A 16044-nucleotide genomic window follows, 5' to 3' on the forward strand; every position below is an offset into this window, starting at 1 on the left:
GTTTAAAAAAGTTGAAAAAGTACTGATGAGGGCTGTCCTTGATTCAAAAACTGTATATCCATTATCTGAAAGATTCAGCACCCAGTCTAACTAACATTAATGTGTTGAATGTGTTATTCCATATATGCCTACCTGTGCCAGGTGTGCCCAGACCATCAGCAGTGATATGGGAGCAGAGGCCAGTATGGGTTTGGTGGACTCGCCGATCGACTGACCCACTATTTTCGCCTGAGCATCATAAGCAGCCACTGCAAAGATGTACTTCTGATTATGCTGCAGCCCTTCAATGCGAAACAGCCTCTCCCCCTTCGCAGGAATCTAAGACAACATATGATAAAAAAACATCCAGATGGCCAGATGGTCAGACATTAATAAGAAGATTCTGTTGCAAGTATCTCAAGACATTAACTGTGGTGTTTTTCTGTCATTGAGGTAGTGGTGCAATTTGTCCATTGTTCTAATGGCTCAATCGATACCAATATAAACTTTTAAACAATTATTTCAGCAACTCTAGAGTAATGACAACCATTCCCGAGTGACTGGACTCACCATAACACCTGTGCCCAGCAGGTGGCAGTCTCCCAATCTGACTTTCAGGTTGATGCCATCAGCCTCTCTGCCCAGAATCTGGTACCAGCAGACCTGCAGCAAGGCGAAATCACAGACGGTAAGTAAGAGACAAAGCCCCAGAAGTAGAACATAATTAGTAATAGAACCAAAGCCCCAGTGCTGTAGAACATCATTTAGAACCAAAGCCCCAGTGCTCTAGTCTAGAACATCATTTAGAACCAAAGCCCCAGTGCTTTAGAACATCATTTAGAGCCAAAGTCCAGTGCTCTAGCAGTTAATGTAGCATGCTTTTATATGTTATATGCACAATTATGATTTAGATGAATTAGAAATGAATTATACTTATGGGTTCATGAAAGGGAAAGAGAAAATAATCACTTCTTCATTTACAAAACATTACAGAAATAATGAGAAACCCAATAGACAAATGACAGTTGCCATACATTAATTCATACATCATGAAGAATATTTTGTGGAATAATATTTGCAGTTACAGTAAAAGCTACAGTTTTCACACAATAGGCTTTGTAATCTACATTTGTACATACAGCATGTGCTACACTATACATTATGTAATGTAGTATAGTATGGCATAGCATAGTAATCTGTACATCCAGTAGCATTAGTGGTAAAAATAAAATGTATTAAAAATAATAAACTGTGTTTATTGTCCACATGAGGAACATGACAGTGAGTGCGATGAGAGGGCACCTGTTTCTCCAGGCTGAAGGGTGCTAGTTTAAAGATCATGGTGTGGTTGGTGCGGGACAGAAGCACGGGGGGCGGGGGGACCCTGCAGCCTTCCTCTGAGTCCTGCCTCTTCCTCCCTGCAGCACAGGTGAGATAGAGCCTCCTCTCCTCCACCTCAGCCTTCTCCACCAGGGACAAGGCTTCCTGAAAAGGCAAGGCAAGGCAAGACAAGGAACATTTATTAGAACAGCGCATTTCATACACAAGGCAACCCAATGCTTTGCATGATCCCATAACAGAGAACAGCAGATAATAATGAATAAAAGCATGAGGGACAAATAAAAATATTAAAAAGGAAAATATAAAAATTATATATACATACATAACAAAATACATAGGTTACCATACATAAAATACAACACAAAATGTCATAAATCATAAGTCATAAAACACTGAGTGTAAAAAAATAACAACTGTGAGATAAGCACCTGATAAAGTTTGGCATCCTGCACGGTGGTTCTTTAAGATTGCACATTAAGATACATTACTGCACATTAAGATTGACATGACATGAAGACCCATGGTCTATGTATGTTTATCTATACTGTATATGTTATACATGTATATGCTGATATATGTTTTACTGGATTATGACTCTGTGAATGTGACATACACTTTTACAGTATATATGTATTGTTTTGTGTTGTATATATTTGCTGGAGCACTCTATGTTCGTGTTACATGTTGCGTTGGAAACAGTGAGGTGAAACTCTTATTGTGAAGTAAGCTGATGTAAGTAAGTAAGATGTTGTCTTGGTCATGGTGATGTTGTGAACATGGGTGTTACCATTAAAAGCTCTAGTGAATCTTTTGAACAGTGCTGTGTAAGGCTTACCTCCAGAAGTTTCTTTGTGCATCTTTGGTTGGTCCTGTGCTGCAGCAAGGCCTTCTGCATCAGGTACAGTGCTCTGGACACCTTGCTCTTACCAATCTTCTCCACAATAACAGTCTCTACATGAGGCAAAGAATAACATACCGGTAATATTCAAATAAAAAATAGTAACAACAACACATTGGGAAGGAGACTGGGCCTGCGAACGAGCTCAATCTATGGCAACTACCTCCATTCGCTCAGCATTCATCTCTATGAACCACTATGAACAACTAAATGAGCCACTTCGTGGGAGTAAAATAATGGTAGGAAAGATAAAAATGCTATAAATACATACGTAAAATATATAAATATACTGTATATGACATACAGTACTTGAGTAGATGTCAGCTTCTGTAGCCTTACGAGGAGCTCCATCTTGACCCTGCACACTGAGAGAGCACTCTTCCAATTAACACTGTCTGACATCAAGTGACTTTTCCCTTTCTCCACTCCACTTCTCTCTCCAATTAAAGTGAAGTGGACGAGTAGAGTGGGAATTCTTTAGTCGGGAAATCAAGTCAGCCGGGTAGTCTCTGCCCTATTTCATACACCTAGCCCATCCCAGAATATCCCCTGAGGGGTGCTCTGGGTCGCTTCGGAAACGGGGCCAGACATTAAAGAGGTTTCCCCCCCCCCCCCAAGCTTGAGAGAGGAAAATTTAGTTTTATTCACAGGTTCACGTTTCTCCTCTGAGAGCCAGGCTTATCTAAAATAATCCTCAGAAGAAGTATGGCATTAAGTATAAGTATAATACACGGGGGCAGTTAATATGGTATTAATATGGTTTTGTTTCTTTTAACGTGCATGAAACACTGTCCTGCAGCTTATACACAATGCAGCTAATATGAAGGAAATTACAGTATATAAATGCGGTCCATTTACCATTTGATGTCCACCTCCTTACCTGGCATGTTGTTGTGGAGGGTGAGCTTGAGGGCGGCGCGGTGCAGAAAGGCCAGCAGCTCCACGTGCAGGTCGGACGCAAGGGTAAACACGGGGCTCTTCGTCTCCTCAGCCTCGTCCCCCGCTGGAGAGCTCCTGGCAGAGCCGCCAAACCGCTAGCGACACCAGCAGACACAAGATGGAGGATAAGATGGAGGGGGAAAAAACAAGAGTTCTATCTGTCTATCTATCTATCTTTCTACCGTACCTATGTCAGTGCTAATCTATGTCAAAGTGAGTGAGTACTGCATCTTATACAAAGTCGCAGAGACATAGGAAACACTTCATGGTTATATAATATACAGTCCGTTCAAAAAACTGTTCACATTCACAAAGACATTTTCGTTGGCGTTTTTGGTGTTTTAGACCAAAGACCACGCACACACACACACACACACACAGATCTGCAGAGGGTTATGAATATTATACCTGCATGAAGGCCATGTCACAGACAGATGAGCCATTGCAGGGGAGTTGCCTGGTGTTTCCTTCACAGACTGCCTCCAAGCCTCTCTCCAGGATATCATACAACAACTGAAGCTGCTGTTCAGCTGGAAACTACACACAGAAGTTGTTTTAAGAACTGCACTAACTGTTGTATGCAAACGTTAATGATGATGCGAGCAACGCATCAAAGCGACTGAGAAAACATCTAATTTAGATGAAGTTAGAATAAGACCTTAACAGACGTGCCTCGAGTCGTGCAGATAGGCAGGAACACTGTACGTAGGATCCTATGTTTAAACTCAGATCACACTTGTCAAGCTGTGTGGACTTGAAAAACAACAACTTGCATTTATATAGCACTTTATCAAGTTACCCGAAGTGCTATGCAATGAAGGGGGAACCTCACTAACCACCATCAATGGCAGCCATTATGCGCCAGAACGCTCACCACACGCCAGCATGAGGTGGAGAGTAAGGGAATGAATGAACTGTGGCTTACACCTGATGATGAGCATACCTTAACAGGTGAATGTCTAGTGATGTGGCTTACACCTGATGATGAGCATACCTTAACAGGTGAATGTCTAGTGATGTGGCTTACACCTGATGATGAGCATACCTTAACAGGTGAATTGTCAGTAGCGTAGTGTGGCTTACACCTGATGATGAGCATACCTTAACAGTTGAATGTGGCTTCCAGCTTATGAAGGGCATACCTTAACAGGTGAATGTGGCTTACACCTGATGATGGGCATACCTTAACAGGTGAGAAAAAGGTGCTGGGTTTTTCCACAGGTGTAGATTCCACAATGGTGTCCTCGGGGGTGACTACACAGACAGAGAGCATTTACACATGCATCCATTTATCCATACAGTAACATTCATCCATCCATTCATTCATTCATTCATTCATTCAGCAACATTAATCTATGCATCCATACAACAATATTCATCCATTCATACATTCAGCAACATCCGGTAAAGTCCGGTGAAATTTACACTGATGGTAATTAACATAAGTTTAACAACTGTAAGCCCAGAGAGAGAGAGAGAGAGAGAGAGAGAGAGAGAGGGAAGGGGAATAAAGAGAGAGAGAGAATGACAGAGGAAAAAGAAAAGAAAAAAGAGAAGGAGAGATGGAGGGAGAGGAAGAGAAAGAAAGAGAGATAGAGAGAAAGAGAGAGACAGAAACAGAGAGACAGAGAGAGAGAGAGAGACAGAGAGAGAGACAGCTGAGTGAGTGCCCCAGACCTGCGGTTCTGCCGGTGTTGAGAGCGTTCTCAGCGCTGCTCTCCAGCACCAGGGCCAGACGCAGGGTCATCTCCGCCACCACCACCGTGTCCGTCAATGCCAGATTAAACGCCTCCGCTACGTCATTCAGCAGGAACAGAGCCTTCACCCACTACACACACACACATACAGTAAGTGACACATATAGAGAAGGAAACTGCCTGAGAGCCCGGCCAGTTGTTATGTATTGCAATAAGCCTTTTGCCAGGTTTCCCTAACAATGATCAGTGGTCTGGTACTACAAGGCTATGGCACTATATGAGACACACACACACACACACACACCATCATGACAATCACAATCACCTTCTCCTGGCTGTCCATCTTGCCCAGGTAGCATGACGGGTCCCAGTGTCGAACCTGAGCTCTCTGGAAGGCCAGCTTGCATTTGTTCCACAGCAGGAGAATCAGGTCCATCACCAGGTCACCATCAGGTATAACACCCTGCACATTCATACAGTCAGGGACTGGGGGTTTCATCAACTATTAACTATTAAAGGTCCAGTATGTAGGATATAATGGAAAATAAACTGTAACCATTCCAAAAATGATCACCATATGTTGTCAGAGAGTAAGGAAACAGGATGAATTGAAGTAATGGCTTATTTGACAACGTTACTCTAACCCGTAAAACCCATGAAAAAAAAAGAGTTACGGGGCGGAATCTCTTGGAATTTCCGTTTATGTATTGAACGATTAATTCTAGAATAGCGTATTAATAAAGGGCTAGCGCGTCCTCCTATTTGGGTTGCCAAATTAGCAAAGAATATCCCACTTGCAAGTTCGGTGTATCCTACCCGCCGACCGAAGCAGGATCAGTTTACAGCACAGAGGCAGGCTAACGAAACGCTAGAGATTGTTGCAAACGTGTGTATAATGGCAGAGCCGGCGAAGAAGCAGCGAAAACCCTTGACGGAAGATGCAAAGAAAAGGAAAAAAGCTTCAGACCGAGCGAGGGGGAGTTTCGTAGAGAAAAAGTATCAGGCTTGCCTGGTGTCCCTTTAAAGCAGCTGCAGGTCAACTAACGTTAGCTAAGTCTTCATTACATCTGGCAACCCAGAAGAGGCTCGCGTCTGGTAGTCTTGAGAACGTTCACCAGTGTTTTGATTTTGGCCTACAGAACGTTCGGTAACAATCCTACAAATCGCACCTTTAAAGGGACATGCCAACTTTTTGGGAAACAAGCTTATTTGCTGTCTACCCCAGAGTAAGAGGATACATACCCTTCTCATAGAATATCTGGGTTTGTTGAATTCAACATGGAATTTTAGAAATTTAAATTGTTATAAATTATAAAATTATAAATCAGCTTGTGTATACAAGGAATTTGGTCTCTGCATTTATCCCATCCATGAATTAGTGAACACACAGAGCACAGTGAGGTGAAGCACACACTAACCCGGAGCAGTGAGCTGCCTGCTACAGCGGCGCTCGGGGAGCGGTGAGGGGTTAGGTGCCTTGCTCAGTAGGCCATGACTGCCCCAAAGATGACTATTCAAAACTCCCCTGCTGAGTGTGCTGGCACCATAGTTAGCTAGCACAGATCCAGGCAGAAGCTCAGCTATATAACTCTACGTACACACCTTCACCGACTTGAGCTTCAAAGTTACAGGAAGTCATTCATTTTCAATGGAAGCCAGCTTCTCTCAGCTGCAAGAGGCGGCAAATCCGTTTTCATCGCATTTTGAGCGTGTTGAGCGACCAGAGCGTCAAGCGGAAAGTTGGTCAACTTTATGTAATGAGCTATGACGCGGTTCAATGGCAAACGACCAGCAACATAGAATGATGCCATGTCAGAGTGGCCAAAGCGCCAAAAGCTTCCCCGTACTTTTTGAGAAGTGTCCTTGACAGGGCGGCCAGAGCTTCTTTTGCAGCTCAAGTCGGCGGTGGTGTGTACGTAGAGTAACAGAGAGAACTGTAATTCAGGAGGACAAGGGAAAGTCATGTAGGAAGCTCACAGACCTTTGTGGATTCACACACAGAGGCGTGCAGGGCCTCAAACAGGTCCATGAGCTCCTGGGACATCCCCATTGCTCCGAGCAGTCTGTCTTTCTCTAAAGGAGTAACAAACACACACACACACGCACAGTCGCACGCGCATGCACACAAACACACACACACACACACACACACAGATTTTTGTTAGTTATTTAATGAGCTTTAGCTAGACTTTATATTTTGCACTTAGCTCATCAAGGTTGTATCAGCGATTGCAGGCCCAAAGAAGGCCCAAATATAAATGATCACATTCACCTAATCTTTTCTAATAATCCACTAGCTGCCCGCCCCATAAGCAGGCCATCAAAAAACGCGTCTCTGTAGGTAGCCTAGGCTCTGAGATCTGGACACAAGAACAATTGCTACCAACAAGTGTTGCCAACCACTCAAAGGCAAAATAAAAGTGTTCCAACCAATAACCGATGAGATGCGCATTTAGGAGAGTTTCAATTGCACGGGAGGGAGATGGAGGGAGTAGCGAGCTAGCTCTCTGTTTTGTTTGAACGTCAACAGAAGTGACGTTACCCCGCCATTGCTGATACAACCTTTCAAAGGAGGGCAAATGAGTGTGAGTGTGCATTGTCACCTGGTGTGTCGTCCAACCCGCTTTCTTTAGGCAGGTACTTGTTCCTCTGAGCGGCCAACATATGATCCACAGCGGTCAGGAGATTCAGCTCCTCTTCAGCCCTTCGCATCTCTGGCCCCTCCTGGCTCTGATGATGCACAACACAAGACATGGCATATTAACATATTTTACATTTTTTTGGAGCTTTTTTGCATGTAATTGGACAGGGTTACCAGACCTTTGGACCCACACATGTGTGTGCATGTGTGTGTGTGTGTGTACAGTTCTGATAAATGGACATGCATATAGATTTAAAGGGTTGCACCCCCACCCCAAATCACAGAATGTTATTAACAAGAGCAGCCTGGTAACGTCAGACTCTAAGCCCTCATTGGTCAGTAAAGGAACAGCACCTCTTGACCCTGATGCAAATAATCAAGTCAAGTCAAGTCACTTTTATTTTTATAGCGCATAATCGTGTAGATGACATGATGACCCCTTTACCTTGTATGAAAATCTGAAGTAAATCTGGCCCGTACTTTTTACGTTTTGTGAGCAGACACTCTCATGCAGACAGATGGGCGGACTGGATTATCAATACTTTCTGATAAGTGTGTCCATTGTCATTTTCTTCTTCGTTTTATGACAGGTTAAAAAAAACTTTTTTTTTCTAGTGACATGAAAAGGTCCAAAATAGGTCCCTCGGAATACCCTGCATTGGGAGCCCAATGTGCTGCCACTGGGCACTAGACTGCAGACAAGAGGCTTAGTCTATCTCAGTGACCCACATTTGAACTTTTCTCCATGAATAACTTACTGCCAATACAGTCTGGAGGTTGCTGGCGAGGTGCTTGAACATGTCCCACTGCTCATAGCGAAAGAGCAACTTCACAAACTTCACAGCAGCATCCATTGAAATCATGGTTCCTCCTGGTTAACCAAATCAAATTCAGTCGTAACTGAGTAAGTGAGTGAGAACCCAGAAATAAAATGGCATGTGAAGAGGGAATCTGTTAATATCATGGATATGCTCCCTACCAGCTATGGCCACATCTAGAAGACTGCAGTCGGTAGAGACACCGTTCAGACAAACAGGAAGACAGTGATTCCTCTGCAGTTCTGTGGAACCTCCCACACCTGTGAAGAAACACACACACACACACACACACACACACACACACACACGTATGACACACAACTCCTACACACAGGGTTCTAAATTAACACCCGCCAACCCGCCAAATGCGGGTTAAAATTCATTTTGGCGGGTGTTAATAAAAACGTACTAGCCAGTTTGGCCGGTGATGCATGAGGCATTACATGCATGATACATAAGGCTCTGTTTTCGGCCATATATCCCCCGGCAGTACTTCCTACAATTCCCATGACCACTGTGCCGTAATGCTACGTCGGCTGCACGCAGTTTGCAGCGAAACCAGCGCGAGACACCATGGAAACGAACGGAGCGTCTACCAGAAAACACAAGGAATTAGAAGAACGAACGGAGCCAGAGCAGGGAGCATAGACTGAAAGAGGAGGGAGTTAGCCAGTAAAGTAAAGTAAAAAGTACCTAACACATGTACATAACACAAATGCATAATGCATTACGAAATATTAACGCATTGTGTTTAGCTATTTCCTTTGTGGGGGGCTGATGTCATGTAACGGAGGCCGCAAAACCTGAAGCAGCAAGATCGTTTATTTTATTGTCTATGGAGTTAGCTGAAGATGGAACGTGAGGAGCTTGTAGGCGAAAATTTTCAGTTTTAAAAAGGTAGCCTGATCAGTTATCACCACCACCACACGCATCACGCACTGTGCGTAGGGCACCAAGAGACAGAGGAGGGACCAACATTTAGCCAATAAATAGTAGCTGTACTGCAAACTGTTTTTCACTCTTGTTAGAGAAAGTATACAATGTCAACATGCACCAACAGCATGTTACATAAAGATAATACTTTTCGGGTCCTCTCTATAAAGATCCAACTTGAACATAGGCCCTATGCTACTCCATTTAATTGAGAACGCGTCTGAGTGTGCAGGAGAGGGAGAGAAAACGAGTGGCAGGTTCTAGCTGGCTTGTCATTGTTGATGATAATTGATATCTCCTTTTTATTAAGTTTTAATGTTAAACTAAATGTGGCAGTGGTTGGTACAGACTGATGGGGGTGAGAATAGGAATGAAGCAGGGGATGAGGATATCGACAGAGACATAGATAGATAGAAATCCCAAACATGAAATGAAGTGAAGTGCACTTTCTGTGTATATTTTGTGGTATGTATTCATGCCAACAATGTTAATACAATGACCAAATGCATTCAGTAACACTCATCTCATAAACTCATCATTTTCTTATTTTCACCGGAAAAAAATTGGCTAATAGAAATTCTGATTGGCTAGTAACTTTAGAAAGTTACCAGCCACATTGGCTGGTGATCAAAAAAGTTAATTTAGAACCCTGCCTACACATACAGTGTGTACAACAGGAACAAGAATTTCAACACACCACAGGCTAGTTTGTTGGGGCAGTGTGCAAGAACCGCGGGGTTGAGGAGGGCGTACCTGAGAGGAGGCTGACGCCAGCAGACATGAGCTCCAGCGCCACGTCCATGATTTCGGACTCATCTGGACCTCCAGTCTGTAGGGGGCGCCGAGTGCTGTCCCACAGAGCCTCCAGCACAGCCAGGAACTGGGCCGCATTGCCCTCAAACAGCTCCGATAGGATTCGCTCTGTGTGGTTACGGGGCCAAGGCATCTGGAGAGGGGATGGGAGAGAGAGAGAGGAGATGGGGGAGAGAGAGATGGGAAGAGAGAAGAGATGTAGAGATAGAGAGATAGAGAGAGTGAGCGAGAAGAGATGGGGAGAGAGAAGAGAGTGCAAGAGAGAGAGAGAAAGAACGATCAGGAGAGAGAGAGAGAAAATATATGGCAAGACAGAAGAGATATGGAGAGAGAGATGGTGGATGAGATAAAGAGAAAACACCACGGTTATGCCTCCAGCAATGGCTAATGATGGTAAAATCATGCATCGTTACATTTCTGTATGAAAACTGTATGAACTGTATACTGGTTCTGTATATCAAAAGCTTACAAAAAGTGTATAAAAATGCACTATGGTACTGTGGCAAAAGAAATAATAGAAATAATGCTGTGTACCAAATTGTGTGCAAAACTGTCATCGGATGCTACAGTACACTAGCATCATCTTAGACGCTTTTTATCTAAACTGACTTACAAAAATTAGGAATAGCATTCAAGCTACAATACAAAGGAGACCTTTAGGGACAAAGAACAATTCTGGCGCTAAATGAACCTAGGGGTTAATAACATGTGTACCGAGTTCTCTGGGAGTTGTAGTTCAAGCAGTTTTATCGGAAACCACTAATTATAACGCTAGTCTTAGGGGCACAGGTAAAGTAAAAAGAAATCGCTATTCGGTTAATACTACATACATGTGTGCATGGATACAGAATACATTTACTTTTATTCATTTAGCAGACACTATTAATCCAAAGTGATTTACGTATGTCAATTATATTACAATTATATTACATTGTCCCTGGAACAACTTGGGGTTAAGTGTCTTGCTCAACGGTGGAAGCCGGGAAGTGAACCCACAACTTTTCAGGCTACTGCATGCTAGCCCAGCTCCTTAGCCACTGCGCTACCACCACCCCAGCGGCACATACATGTGTGTGCATGTGTGTTGTGAGCAGAGCATACGTACACTTGAAGCATCTTTGAGGCAGTTCTTGGTTTTGGGTCTGAACGAGTTTTTGGGTTTCCTCCGAGGTTCGTATACACTCCTTTTAAACACCATGACGGCCAGCTGCAACACAGCAACAGCAAGGAAACAATAACGAGGAGAGGATTTTAAAAAGTGCTCATAAATAGCAGCCTACCGCTGTTTTATTTTAATCTCTATAAGCAATTCTCTCACAGTCTCGCTTACTTATTCACTCATACTCACTCCATTACTCATTATTTACTTACTAATTAATTAATTCATTCATTCATTCATTCCATCCATGGGTTCATGTATTCATTCATCTGTCCGTCCATCATTCATTCATTCATTCATTCATTCATTCATTCATTCATTCATCATCCATCCATTCATTCATCATTCAATCATTCATCTGTCCATTCATTCATTTATTCATTCATCTGTCTGTCCGTTCATTTATTTACTCATTATCATTCACTTGCCTTTTCATTCATTCATCCTATTTATCCACTCACTTCTTCTCTCACTCCAGCAGTACCTTAATAGTGGCCTCTTTAAAGGCCTTCTGGTCCTCTTTGCTGAGAGGGGAATGATCAGGATGCTCCAGATTAGCCAGCTCACTGACCTTGCCCAGAGCACGTCTTGCAAAAACCTACAGGACAGGAGGACAACATGAAGCTACACTGTTCACTTCATACGCACACGCATACACACAAACACACACACACTCAAAAAGACACACACTCACATATGCACACACGCACACACACACACTCACATATGCACACACACACACACACACACACACACACACACACATAAACACACATACACACACTCACATATACACACACACATACACAGACACACACACAAAGAATAAAAAATATCAAAGAATCAAAATATACATTATAGACATCCCTGCAGCCCAAAGGCCACATTAAACCAAAATTCCTTTTTATGTGAGATTATTTAACTATTCATAGAAGAAATGTCCTCTGCTATTTCCAATCAAACACCAATTAGGAAGTAATTTCCCTGAGTTACTTTTAATAGCTCCCACACATGCAGAAAAGCCCATTTTAATTTTTTACTTAATCAATGTTTGAAATGAATGAAAATGGAGTCAACATTTCCCTTCCAACCAAACACTGTAATAATGAAAAAAAATGAGACGTCTTATCCGATTCTGTGCCCATTTGAATGTAAATGAGAAGTCTCCTTTCATTAGTGGGGTGGTGTGTGAATCAGTCAGTGACCAACCTCTGCGTGGACGCCTGCCTGGCCCTCGTAGTAGCACTGGCACACAGCACAGTAGAGCGTGGTCCTCCAGGCCAGGAAGCGGGGGGACAGCAGTGGAATGGAGGTCTCCAGACACACACACGCCCACAGCAGGAACTCCAAAGCCTGGAAGGGTGTGTGTGTGTGTGTGTGTGTGTGTGTGTGTGTGTGGGGGGGGGGGGGGACAAAGAGATCAGAGAGAGAAAAAGAGAGTGGGACAGAAAAAAGACAGAGAGGCAGAGAAGGAAATGTGTTACAGGCACACGCATACAAATACATCAATAGAGCATAGAACACATCAATCAGGACACACACACACACACACACACACACACACACATGCACACACAAACACACACAAATTACCTGTGAAGGACACACAAAATCAGGACACACACATGCACAAACACACACAAATTACCTGTGAAGATCGGCTCACTGACATAAGGTATCTGCATATGTCATATAAATATAGGGATCCTGAAGGCAATCAGAAAGAACACATTATGATGATTGACATGTTCAAAACAGGCTGCCAGACTAAGTACACACTGTTGTGTTTTCTTATTTCATGGTGTGTCCCAACCTTATGATGCATTGAAGTGTCAGCACAGGGTTAATGAGGCTGACTATTCTCATTTCAACCTTACAAGAACGCATGTCACATAACAAATTGATATAGTTGGGATCCTTATCAGAGGGCACTTTAGTCTGATTGAAATGAAGACCTGTCGATTGGCCTACCACTCAGAGGAAAAGACAGCCAATTCCTATTCCCCAAGTGTAGTCTATTTTCATTGTTCATTTTACTGCTGATTTGAATGACAAGAAAATGAAACGGGTATATATAAAGTGTTTTTGCACTTACACATGTTTTACACAATACACATCATGTTTTACACTTTAAATTATATTTACACACTACATTATAATTTCTATCATGGGCACATATGTAAATAAATAAGTAAATGAATAAATAAGATCCAAATTATACAACACCATTGTAAATAAGCCAGCAGAGGTTCTCCTGGGGCAGCACAGCTTGCATCATTATGCGCAGGAATCCCAGCAGGCTGAGTAGCTTCTGGACGGAGTCCAGACTTGGTTCTCTGCCTCGGGCTCTCTCCAGGTAGAACGTGCACAGACACTGGCCCTGTAGTGCTTGGAACTGAGGCAGACAGATGGCGGAGCAACAACATGGTCAGCTGGTGGTACGGCAACACTCCAGTTCTCTTTAGCATGATGTGTAGCATGGTGTGTATATGTGTGTGTGTCTATGTGTGTGTGCAGGGATGTAGTGGAGGCTAAACGCAAGTAAACACAGTTTACCCACCTTTGAAATGTCAGAAATAGAGTTTATCCGACTTTTAATAGAGTTTATCCACCTTTCAAAAGAGTTTATTCACCAATTGCAACTTTAACGTTTAAAATCACACTGTTTTATCCACATTCGCAACTCATCAGCACTCTAGGAACCATTTAATATGATTGGTATTGTTACAAACATTGGACAAAACCCTCCCCCATCATCAAACATGTTCTGAATGCCTTTTTTAAAAATCCGATTCTGCATGGCGCAGTCCACCTTACCGTAATCACAGAATTCATAGTTTACACACCTTTATTTTACCACTACACCCTGTGTGTGTGTGTGTGTGTGCGTGTGTGTGTGTGTGTGTGAGAGAGAGAGAGAGAGAGAGAGGGAGTCTGTAGAACTTATTATAAATAGTTCTAAAGCGGTAGGCCTTACAGTAAGCTTAGCTTGGTTGGTATTGAAGCCTTCAGGGAATAAGGTGCACTTGAAGTGGTCAACATCTTTGATACCGTCTATGGTCATGTCACCGTGCTCACACAGGTAGCGTCCGTAGCCCTGCCACTGTGCAAGGTGGTAAAGCTGAACAGCGGATTATTATCTCGTTAATCATTTAGTGAGAAACTCAACATATGGTTGTTGACACTTTGAAGTTAGCTTGTAGAAAATACCTTGTTCGAGAATAGAAAATCGGCAATTTGCAGAACGTGTTGGTCATAATAATACGTTGGGAGTCGAGGTTTATACTTGTTCCATATATCAAAAAGCAGCTTCGCCCTGTCAGTGTAAACATATGCAGGTAGATTAACGACACCAAGAATATGTATTTAAGCCATTTATGATGTTGTGGTGCTTGTCAACTCCATAACTAAGATGACTAAATCATCAAAATACATCGTAGGCCAGTATTGTATCATTCTGTTCACTAAAAAGCTAGCCAACCCTCCATCCATATAACGTTAGTTAACTTAGACACTCACCCTCTCACATAGGTGTTCTGGTCAAACTTTGTAGAGTCCCTTATACGTTTAATGCATGACTTAAACTCTTTTATTTCTCCGTCAAAGGCTGATATTACGGGGTTTTTCTTGTCAATCTTCCCATAGTAGCACGCAGGCAGTGGCTCCATTTTCGTAGAGGAATATTGGCTTGCTAGCAAGCTAAGTAGTTAACCTTAGCTGCAGTGCAAACCAAACATAACAAACACGAGGGTTGGAAGCGTTGAGTTGTCATAGTAACGTTCACGAGGGAGCAGTGTGGGTCTTGAGGACTTGTTGCACATTATCTATCCAGTAGGTGTAGCTATTGCTCTTCAATAAAATCCATCCACGATGATAGATGTTTTTTTTTTTTTTTAGCCTGTTCAACTTCTATGACCATAATGCTTGCTTCACATAACGTTAGCCCATCTTTGCCTTTCAAATTAATGATGGACCAGTAGGCCTGTTATAGGCCTGCCTCACAGACAATTAACATAGGTCTACAGAAGAATTAAGAATAGCTTTTTTTTTTTTAAGTTAAATCAACCATGCATGCAGCACATTAGTATTCGTAATTAAAGTTATTAAGTGACATGGAAACAGATAGGCCTACTTATGAAGAGTTGTCATGTTCTCACAGAGTCGTGGGTCTATAGGCCTACGGTCTTCATGGCCCCACTTGTTGCAATAGAAGTTGTGTTTTCCCAGCAAAAGATTGCCACAGCTAAATGTCAGAGAAATTCGCTTTTGTCCATCAAGAACCATTCCTGTAGGCCTACAAATTCACTGTAGCCTGGGTGTTCCCATGCTGCCTTGCGCGCGATTTGATTCACGCTGCTAAGGCAGCCTGGAGACCATGGAGCAAATTTTCGCCTGAGATAGGGAACCAATCACAGAACAGGGGGAAAGCAAGACGATGATGAGCTATGCACAGACGCATTTGATAGACATCCGTGGCACCCAATAAACGGATCTGGGCATTTTTTTCAAATACAAGAAAATGAACGTTTGGTTCCCAGACCACGTCTCATTGAGAAGTGGTGGCGCTAGCCAGGCTAAATTCACTGTAAAACGGGAGGAAAATGGCACGAAAGGCTTTTTACACCTCAATAGCCTATCTTTATCTTCTGTCCATAAAAGACTCAAAGGGTAAACCCCCCACCCCTAACTGCTGTTGTTTGTGTGTTTGTGTTCAGCATTTCACCTTTCAGCCTCCCAGATAACCCATCTTACCCCCAATGGGCTCCAGCTGTTTGGCTAAAAGGCCTCACGAAAACTCTACTCCCCCTTCACTGCAGAATGACCTT

General features: G+C 42.9%; 1 protein-coding gene across 3 annotated transcripts in view; it reads right to left on the reverse strand.

Moving 5' to 3' along the window:
- cfap54 (cilia and flagella associated protein 54) overlaps positions 1-14974 on the reverse strand; it is a 57874-nt gene extending 42900 nt beyond the window's left edge. For all 3 annotated transcript variants that reach the window (XM_042078171.1, XM_042078170.1, XM_042078169.1), the window contains exons 1-22: positions 14738-14974; positions 14429-14534; positions 14196-14339; positions 13445-13613; positions 12867-12925; positions 12428-12571; positions 11703-11816; positions 11165-11266; positions 10000-10192; positions 8475-8573; positions 8254-8366; positions 7458-7584; positions 6836-6927; positions 5180-5317; positions 4835-4985; positions 4341-4411; positions 3566-3694; positions 3099-3252; positions 2156-2271; positions 1282-1464; positions 550-642; positions 133-318 (exon numbers count right to left, since the gene is read on the reverse strand). In XM_042078171.1, the coding sequence (XP_041934105.1) occupies positions 133-318; positions 550-642; positions 1282-1464; positions 2156-2271; positions 3099-3252; positions 3566-3694; positions 4341-4411; positions 4835-4985; positions 5180-5317; positions 6836-6927; positions 7458-7584; positions 8254-8366; positions 8475-8573; positions 10000-10192; positions 11165-11266; positions 11703-11816; positions 12428-12571; positions 12867-12925; positions 13445-13613; positions 14196-14339; positions 14429-14534; positions 14738-14886 (2832 nt within the window). In that variant the 5' untranslated portion in view covers positions 14887-14974. The remainder of the gene's footprint in view (positions 1-132; positions 319-549; positions 643-1281; positions 1465-2155; positions 2272-3098; positions 3253-3565; positions 3695-4340; positions 4412-4834; positions 4986-5179; positions 5318-6835; positions 6928-7457; positions 7585-8253; positions 8367-8474; positions 8574-9999; positions 10193-11164; positions 11267-11702; positions 11817-12427; positions 12572-12866; positions 12926-13444; positions 13614-14195; positions 14340-14428; positions 14535-14737) is intronic.
- Positions 14975-16044: the final 1070 nt, after the last annotated feature.

This window comes from Alosa sapidissima, chromosome 22 (genome assembly GCF_018492685.1).
Source record: "Alosa sapidissima isolate fAloSap1 chromosome 22, fAloSap1.pri, whole genome shotgun sequence".
NCBI lineage: Eukaryota > Metazoa > Chordata > Actinopteri > Clupeiformes > Clupeidae > Alosa > Alosa sapidissima.